Source organism: Sinocyclocheilus rhinocerous, unplaced genomic scaffold (genome assembly GCF_001515625.1).
Source record: "Sinocyclocheilus rhinocerous isolate Xijiao unplaced genomic scaffold, SAMN03320098_v1.1 scaffold4189, whole genome shotgun sequence".
Classification (NCBI taxonomy): Eukaryota; Metazoa; Chordata; class Actinopteri; order Cypriniformes; family Cyprinidae; genus Sinocyclocheilus; species Sinocyclocheilus rhinocerous.
This window is the reverse complement of record NW_015645057.1, coordinates 239,130-248,720: the sequence shown is the minus strand read 5'-3', so window position 1 is coordinate 248,720 and position 9,591 is coordinate 239,130. Positions and strand designations below refer to the sequence as shown.

At 39.8% G+C, this 9,591-nt stretch overlaps 2 protein-coding genes across 5 annotated transcripts; both read right to left on the bottom strand.

Moving 5' to 3' along the window:
• Positions 1-356: 356 nt before the first annotated feature.
• On the bottom strand, positions 357-1,887 carry LOC107705159 (beta-crystallin S-1-like). Of its 2 annotated transcripts, none has more exons than XM_016508316.1 (3): positions 1,813-1,887; positions 1,127-1,369; positions 357-740 (listed from the first exon to the last, which is right to left on the bottom strand). In XM_016508316.1, the coding sequence occupies exons 1-3, from the start codon at positions 1,846-1,848 to the stop codon at positions 429-431; spliced, it is 591 nt and encodes a 196-aa protein (XP_016363802.1). In that variant the 5' UTR covers positions 1,849-1,887; the 3' UTR covers positions 357-428. The 2 variants fall into 2 exon arrangements, with proteins under 2 accessions (XP_016363802.1, XP_016363801.1); XM_016508315.1 differs by lacking the exon at positions 1,813-1,887 and adding an exon at positions 1,452-1,550.
• A 1,547-nt stretch (positions 1,888-3,434) lies between these two features.
• Positions 3,435-4,486, bottom strand: LOC107705158 (beta-crystallin S-1-like). 3 transcript variants are annotated; one of them, XM_016508313.1, is made up of 4 exons: positions 4,418-4,486; positions 4,220-4,288; positions 3,882-4,124; positions 3,435-3,766 (listed from the first exon to the last, which is right to left on the bottom strand). In XM_016508313.1, exons 2-4 carry the CDS (start codon positions 4,232-4,234, stop codon positions 3,491-3,493), a joined length of 534 nt encoding a protein of 177 aa, XP_016363799.1. In that variant the 5' UTR covers positions 4,235-4,288; positions 4,418-4,486; the 3' UTR covers positions 3,435-3,490. The 3 variants fall into 3 exon arrangements, with proteins under 3 accessions (XP_016363799.1, XP_016363800.1, XP_016363798.1); XM_016508314.1 differs by having other exon boundaries at positions 4,405-4,442; XM_016508312.1 differs by having other exon boundaries at positions 4,220-4,459.
• Positions 4,487-9,591: the final 5,105 nt, after the last annotated feature.

The following is a 9,591-nucleotide window of genomic DNA, read 5'->3' as shown; positions in this document are numbered from 1 at the left end:
GCATTAAATTGCTCAAAAGAGACAGTAAAGACAATTATAAGGTAACACAATAGTTACATTTCAAATAAATGCTGTTCTTTTGAACTTTCTATTCATCAAAGAATCCTAAACAAAATGCATAAGCATAAAACCAAGTCAGCATATTAGAATGATTTCTAAAGGTCATGATATTGTGACACTGAAGACAACAGTATTGGCTGCTGAAAATTAATCTTTGTTATCACAAGTATAGATATATTTTAAAAAAAATATTAAAATAGAAAACAATTGTAATAATATTTCATGACATTGCTTTTTTAAAATTGAAAATAATATAAAAATTCCATGGTCTTTATTTAAATGCTTTGTTTGAAGGCCAGCTGACTTTTAAGTGGAACAAAATAAACCAGGAGACTGGAGCTTTGGGAGAGCGCAGTGTCATTTTTTTATTAAATAGTTAAGGAACTATTAACTACACACTGAAAGACCTGAAACTCCTGAACACGGCGGATGGAGCCGACAGTAGGATGCATGGCACTCCAGTCAGTGAAGTGGCGGAACTCGCCTCTCTCCAACAAATACTGACGTCCCCTGTAGTTAGGATGCTCATAGAAGACCCAGGCCCCATCCAGAATGTTACAGGACTGTACCTTACGGTGACGGAAGCGGTCATAGAGAGAGGGCCAGTCCTCACTGCACTCCATAATCTGACCCTGGAAGTCAGGCCGCTCATACAGACGGATACGGAAAATGGCAGTATGCTACAAAAGAGAGAGTGGATAGCCAAATACCACTACAATGCATTGATTTCTTATAGGCCATTTACTGTAGAAAGAGCAGAATCATATCTAGAATCACCTAAAATTATACTAATGGGGCATTGAATTATTCAAAAAATAATTTCAGTTTATGCATACTGGGTTTTTTGTTTAAACCCCCTCCCAGATCAAAATAAACTTCCAGTAGGGACCAATAGAGTGTTATTCCACATCTGCCAGAGTTTAGGGCCAATAATGCTGTTCCTGAATGGTTAGTGTGGCATAGAGTATATGTTGGTGTGGGCAACCGTTTTTGCTGAAAAGGAGGAACATAGACCTGTATTGGGCTAAATAGCCCAGCTATGTTTCTCCAAACAGGCATGACTTACATTTCGCACCATGCGGCAAGACCTTATAGAGTCATTGAAGCCCATCCAGTGCTGGTAATCAGGATACTCTCCCCTGGTTAGGATGTACTGGCAGCCCATGAAGTTTGGACGTTCATACAAAACCCAGGTCCCACTTTCAACTTGGATGGAGTTACAGCGGCTGAAGTGGGATGACAGCTCTGGGCAGTCCTTGCTGCACTCAAAGCAACGTCCCTGAAAGTTTTTGTCCTCATAAAAGATAATCTGTATTGGAGAAGATGTAGAAACATAGTTAAGCCAAGGAAAAGATTGCAGAGCCAGTTTATGCAAGCAAAATATGTCTTACTTTTCCCATTTTGTCCATATTTGGGGTTAATTTCATTCCTCCTTTTGATGTATTCTTTGTATTGAAAGGGCAATGAGCGAGATTTATATGTTTCACATTGAGTTGCTCTGCCAGGCAAATCATTGTTATATGAATGGCCGCAGCAACTGCATCATCAAAAGCTGATACTGCAATTGTTTCTAGATTGTTCCTGCAGATTAATGCAGTGGCCATTGTATGAAACCCTGTCCTTTTGATTCTGCAATGGCTGAGTCCAGAAAATATTTATTGGGCTAAAATCTGTATTGGAGAAGATGTAGAAACATAGTTAAGCCAAGGAAAAGATTGCAGAGCCAGTTTATGCAAGCAAAATATGTCTTACTTTTCCCATTTTGTCCATATTTGGGGTTAATTTCATTCCTCCTTTTGATGTATTCTTTGTATTGAAAGGGCAATGAGCGAGATTTATATGTTTCACATTGAGTTGCTCTGCCAGGCAAATCATTGTTATATGAATGGCCGCAGCAACTGCATCATCAAAAGCTGATACTGCAATTGTTTCTAGATTGTTCCTGCAGATTAATGCAGTGGCCATTGTATGAAACCCTGTCCTTTTGATTCTGCAATGGCTGAGTCCAGAAAATATTTATTGGGCTAATTAAATTGTTTTCCAGATGCTGGTACTGGCATAGTTGGAGCAGCATTGGCGTCAAGCCACATGTTCATATTGAATGAGGTGTAACACATGCCAAATGAACTGATGCATTTGTGTTTGTACGCTGCACCCCAAACTCTTGCTCTACTGTCAGACAGAAGTGTAAACAGAATATTAAAACAAGACATTGGCTATTTACTGTATACTAAGTTTTAAACGTTACATTGTAAATAGTGGTATATACTGTTGCATTAAGTACAAATAATAACAAATACCATATTTCCATATATCATAAATAAAGAGAGATGCTATGTAAATCCTTATAATAGCATATAACTTTATTAATAAAAATAATAAAGTTATATGCTATTATAAGGTAAAAATGGAATTATACAAATTGTTATGCAATTATAAAGTAAAATATCTAATCACAGTGTGTGGAATTACTGAAAATAGCTTTTTGCTCTGTCTAAATACACACTGTCTGATAAGAACATTATATATAGAATGTTGTATTATATTTTAAATTATAACTTCCTTTAATCTTATATACAGTAAATGTAATATAATCTGATAAAACTGATTGTGATTTGCTTTGTAAGTTGCTCAGGAATTGGACTGCTGTTGTTGTTTGTCTGATTTATGTCAGAGTCAGACAACTCTTGTTCATTGGGTTTGGTTTAAGAAAATATAAAATACGTAAAACTTACTTGAAACCATTTCTGCTCAAGAGCTGCACACACTGTATGAACTCACAAATACCACTCAGTGCTCAATATTACACTGTGTTTGTTCATTTAGGCCAGAGGACAACTGGTCCTTGACTGAGGCTGGTTTCTCCCAAGGTTTTATTTTTTCTCCATTTCTGTCACCTGATTGAGTTTGGGCTCCTTGCCATCATTGCCTTTGGCTCGTTTAGTTGGGGGTCTAAAGACACTTAATATTCAGTAATATTATCACATTGACGCTGTAGGAAGGGAACACTACTAGAATGTAACTGAACTGAGCTGAATAATGACACTATTGTCTTCTGTAGAGCTCCTTTATAGCAGCATCAAAATTTTTCATAATTGATGAATTTTACAACATCAACACTGTTATTGAACTGAATTGAATTAACATTCAACATTAAACTGAATAACAACACTACTGTTGCTAAAACTTACTAAAGCACTATAAAAATAAAGGTGACTTGATTTGACTTTACAAAGCAGTCATTCATAGAACTATAAATGATAAACTAGCTTGTAAGAATGTTTTTTTACTTAATAGGTTAGGAGTATTTCAGCTTTATATTGTTTTATGGCAACCAGACAAAAATAGACACAACTCACATAAATGAATGCCTCTTCAAATTATTTTATTTTTCAATATTTTTCAGTAGTAGTGACAACAAGTTTTCAATTCAACAGTCTGTGGTGACCTGACGAACAGAGCCCACAGTGGGATGCATGGCCCCCCATTCAGTGTGGCGTCTGTACTCTCCCTTCTCAAGGAGGTACTGACGGCCACTGTAGTTTGCATGCTCAAAGAACACACAGAGACCTTCCTGGACCTTGCAGGAATGGATCTCTCTACAGAGGAAACGTTCCTGAATGGACGGGGTGCTTTCTGTAACTTCCCATGTTTGGCCATTAAAATTGGGCCTCTCAAAGAGCTTCAGCTTGAGATGTCCAGTAACCTGAAGGAAACACAAATGATGTTCCTATGTATACACCTAATCACACTGTTTACTTATAAACACAGACTCACTGAGAGCAATTCAAAGTGATCATGTGTGTTGCCATTGGACTTACATGCCTGAGTAGACGACAAGATCGGACACAATCATTGAAGCCAATCCAATGATGATAATCTGGATACTCCCCTGGGGTCAGGATATACTGATAGCCCATGTAGTTTGGCCACTCATACAGCACCCAAAAGCCCCCCTTCACCCTTGCAGAATTACAGCGGCTAAAAAAAGAATGAAGGTCACTTGTGTCTCCCTTACACTCACAGGACCTTCCCTGGAAGTTCCTGTCTTCATAGAACACAATCTGTCAGACAAAACACAACACTGATAGTTTGCATTGTGCTAAAACATCATGACAAACTGTGGGACAAGGACAATCAGGGAGAAAGAGGCACTTACACTCTCAGTTGCCATTGTCAGATGTGAAATGTTGGATCGCAAACCGTGCTGTAGTCTCTTTATACAATCCTGAACAAAGGCACAGGTTGTAAAAAATGTAATCAGCAATTAAAAAAATAAAAAATCTAAGCTATTGTTCTAAAGCACTGAATCATAGATTCGTTCAACAATAAAATTGTGAGTACCAAGCATCCCAACCTCAGTCAATAAACCCCAAGCTCAGGCTTGTACAACATGCCACTAGGCATTGACTAAACTGTTTGTCTACTTAGCCAGCTCAGGCTGATTATTTATCTTACTACAGAAATATGCATTCAAAAGTTTGCCAACAGCACCCTCACACTACCAGCTATAGCAAAATCACTGTTATGAATGGCAACCATGGCATCCATCAAGGAGGATTTAGAGGCCAAGCACTGGTGTTGAGGCATATACTGTGTCTCTTAGGGGCCATTCACACAGAACACCCTACAGAGTTGCAGGGCAATGGAATGCAAGCTCTACAGTAGAGACATTTTTAAAAAAAGTTTAATTTCTTTTTACTGTCATGTGCAAGACTCGAGTGCAAAAGTCAAACATGTCTGACTATTTACATATGGAAATGGAAAGTGGCGCAATAGAATGCAAAAAGATGTCCTGTGTGGACAGCCCTCTTATTTTACAGATACTAGAACTGTATGATAAAAACTTTTTGCACAATTTTTCATAGTTCTTGGGTAGTGTCTATAAACATCCCTTTTATTAAATTTTTATTTGCTAATAACTTTTGAAACAAATATACAATATATTTTTTTCTAAAAAAAAAAAAAAAAAAAACACACTTGAAATTATTATTAAAATAATCCAGGGTGCATCAATCAAAGATTAAAAAAGTACATTACATACTTTAATGTTTCATTAAAGAGAGATCATCATAAGATTATTGTGGTAAAAGTGAAAATCTTTTGATACACAAAATCGTTTTTCATGTAAAGTCTCCGCAAATCAGACAGTGAGGAAGTAAAGCTATATTTACATACTGATCAATAAATCTCAAACAAAATTATATCTTTTGGTAACACTTTACATTAAGGTTCCCTTTATGAAGGGAAAACACTATTTATAATGTTTATAAATGTGTTTATGAATGGAATGCTTAATAAATACATTTATTCATACTTTTTCACTCAAAACCAGATTCCTGATTTATTTTATGATGCAGCAAAAATAGACTATTATATAGAGACTGAAGTGTTTTGTATTTATGTTTTTCTCATTTATATCTCATGACTCGTGTCACTTTTCTTACCAGAAGCTACTCTGTATCTTACCCATGATTCTCCGCAAAAGTCGCCTGTCCACAGTAATGATATAAAACTGATAGGGGACATAAAAACACAACCATGACATGAAATGAAATATTAATAATGAAAATTTTTATTCCAATATTAGTTACTTGTGAACCTTAATGAAAAGTGAACACCTGTGAACCATTTATTAATGAGCTATAAAAGTTAGTAACCTGTGAAAGTGCACCTTAATGTAAAGTGAACAACTGTGAACCATTTATTAATGAGTTATAAATGTTAATAATGTCTAAAAGTGAACGTTAATATGAAGTGAACACGTGTGAACCATTAATTAATGAGCTATAAACGTTAGTAAACTGTGAAAGTGAACCTTAATGTAAAGTGAACACCTGTGAACCATTTATTGAGTTATAAACGTTAATAACCTGTGAAAGTGAACCTTAATGTAAAGTGAACACCTGTGATCTATTTTTTAATGAGTTACAAATGTTAAAGTCTAAAAGTGAACCTTAAAGGGGTCCTATTATGCTTTTTCACTTTTTGAATTTTAGTCAATGTGTAGTGTGTATGTTTGGGCATAAAAAAGATCTTCAAACTTACAAATCTCAAAGTCCACTCCAAAGGGAGATATTTCGTTGTAAAAAAATCCCTTTTCAAGAACTACAACGAACGGCTCGTTTGGACTACAGCGTTTGTTTTCCGGGTTTTGTGATATCACAAAGCGGCCCATTAGAATATAATTAAAATAATTCCCGCCAACGGAAGTTCAAATGGTTGGGGGGTGGGGAGGGGCGAGGTCGTGGTTAGAAAGCTTGGTTGAGCGAATCAGACAAGACGACGAGGAAGAAGAAGTGCTGCTGTAGCCTCAAGTTTTCGCAAGTTATTACACATGCACCGGAGTAATTATGTATGTAAATATGTATGTTACAATTATGAAACGTTTTTATAATAAATTGCTGACAGTACAATACTGGACAATGATGTAAACTGCAGAATTGACACTTCAATTTTGAGACTACAGTGTTTTCCATACATTGAGTGCGGGTGTTTTTATATCACTGTATTTCTGAAGGAAACCGACTGTCTTCAGAAAAATGGATGTCATTTTCATTTAATCTTGCATGTAATGTCTGATAAAGCAGTGTTTTTTGAGCGGAGCGCTGCTTTGTGTACAACCTGCACGCGAGTGAACCGTCCGATGGAGCGCCAGCGAGGTTATTTATTTGTATGGTAACTAATTAATTGAACTAGCAAAGCGACAACACATAAACACTTGAAAAACAAACTCTGCCATGTCAGTTCACACTTAGCTTAACTGTGCATTGGCCTATTGACATTAAATATTTTTCTTTATTAAGTGCCACAATGCCACGACAATGTTCTATCCATTTAGTATATGGAAGAAAAATAATGCCATATGTCTTTGAAACAAAAAAGCACGTTGAATAGCACTAACTGAAAAAATAATGCATTGCATTAACAATGCTTGCATTTTAATGCCTTGTATTTCCAGGGCTTGCATTTTTAGGTCCTGAAATTGAACATAGTTGTCTATTTAAGCTGTGAATATTTCAATTCAAAATATTTCACACACATTTTCATAATAAAAAATTCAATAATTCATATTCACCTTCCAGAATTCACTTCCAAAGTATTCAATCTGTTTAAAAATACGATGTATAATATTCGACAGTCCAATTTCGGTCCATTTTATTTCACTTTCCAAATTCGCTTCCAAAAATTCGGTGGTTAATGCAAGGGGGTCCTTTAGAGTGACAGCTGCCCCTGATATTCCCTGATTTTATTACATTTTATTGAATGTCTGACGGTGTTGACAAAAAGTGGGGACGCAACTTTAAAATCGTATTAAATATGCATGTGTCATTAAAAAACAACCTTGCTTTGACAGGAGATATTAATAAGTGTTGCTTTTGATAAAACAAGCTCTTTTTCATCATTAAAAAACATTTTTATCCATTTTATTGCATATGAATGATTGAACCCTTCTCTGTGGACACACTGTTTTAGATGTAGTGAGAGGACATTAAGAAACATAGATTTAGTATAATAATGAGAAAATTAAATTGAAGGTGATAATTGTGTTAAATACTGTCACAAACCGGGCTTGAACTCGGGTCTCTGGCGTGATAGTTGAGAGATCTACCACTAATCCACGGGAGTGGTAATGTTGTACCCAAACGAAACACTTGAGGCAGTATCCCAGGAAATGTAGATTTATAAAAAAAAAGTCAACTCAGGAAACCTTACTTGGGGTAGCTAGAGAGGCTTTAGCGAGACCAGGCAGGAGATGCAGGGCGAAGACTCAAAAACCGAGTGAGGAACCAAGGGAAAAATACACCACTTAAATACACTGGGGAAAACAAGGCGCAGGTGACTTAGATAACGCTAACAAGGCCACACGAGGAAGAACTAGGCAGAGGAAAAAACAGGGGACCTCTAGGGGCACGGAGACAAACTACAGGAGGTAGGATGCTGACAGGACCCCCTCCTCTAGGAACGGCTCCTGACGTTCCTTCCAGAACACCCCGGCCTCCGGGTGCGAAACTCCCGGATCAAACTTGGGTCCAGGATGTCTTTGGCTGGAACCCAGGAGCGCTCCTTCGGCCCGTAGCCCTCCCAGTCCACCAGATACTGCAGTGAGTTCTGGACCCTCCGGGAGTCCAGTATCCGGCGGACTGTGTAGGCTGGCTGGCCATCGATGATCCTGGGAGGTGGAGGGGGTCTGCGTGGGGGGGCAAAAGGAGAAGACAAGACAGGTTTTAGTAATGAGACATGAAACGTGGGGTTAATTCTAAGTGAACGGGGAAGAAACAAACGATAGGAAACAGGGTTAACTTTCCTTGCTATGCGGAAAGGGCCAATGTATTTCTGGGAAAGCTTCCTTGATTCGACCCTGAGGGGCAGGTTCTTGGTGGCTAACCAGACTCTTTGACCAGCTCGGAAATTAGGGGCCGTCCGGCGGCAGCGATTAGCGTGACGTTGGTATCTCTGGGAGGTTTGAAGAAGGGCCTGCCTAACCTTCCTCCAGGTCTGCCGACAGTGTTGGACAAAACGCTGGGCCGAGGGAACGCCAACCTGTGACACTTCCTCAGGAAACAATGGGGGGGTAAAGCCGAACTCGCATTCAAAGAAATTTGGGGCCGTCCGGCGGTGGCGATTAGCGTGACGTTGGTATCTCTGGGAGGTTTGAAGAAGGGCACGCCTAACCTTCCTCCAGGTCTGCCGACAGTGTTGGACAAAACGCTGGGCCGAGGGAACGCCAACCTGTGACACTTCCTCAGGAAACAATGGGGGGGTAAAGCCGAACTGGCATTCAAAGGGGGATAGTCCAGTGGCCGAGGACTGGAGGGTGTTGTGGGCATATTCAGCCCACATGAGGTGGGGTTATTGGCCACCATATACCGCAGAGTGGTCTCCAGATCCTGATTAATCCTTTCTGTCTGGCCATTAGACTCTGGATGGAACCCAGACGATAGGCTGGCCGTGGCACCGATCAGCTTGCAGAAGGCCCCCCAGAACCGGGACGAGAACTGGGGCCCTCGGTCGGAGACAATATCCAGGGGAATTCCTAACACCCGGAAGGCATGGTTCATGAGGAGCTCTGCTGTTTCTTTGGCCGAGGGCAATTTGGGCAGGGGAATGAACCGGGCGGCCTTAGAGAACCGGTCCACAACCACCAGGATGACAGTGTTGCCCTGGGATGGTGGGAGTCCCGTGACAAAGTCCAGAGAAAGGTGCGACCATGGCCTACGGGGAACGGGTAAGGGATGGAGCAGTCCCTGAGGTCGCTGATGTGTAGACATTCCCTGGCTGCACACGGGACAGGCCTTCACATAGACCTTTACATCCTCCTTGATGGACGGCCACCAAAACCGCTGTTGGAGGAAGTCAAGTGTGCGAGCATCTCCCGGATGGCACGTCAAGGGAGACTCATGACCCCACTGCAAGACCCGGGCCCGGGCAGATTGAGGGACGTACAGGTGTCCCGCGGGACCACCTCCTGGGTCTGGCTCTTGGGCTTGAGCCTCTCGCACCACCCTTTCCAGTTCCCACTGAAGGGGT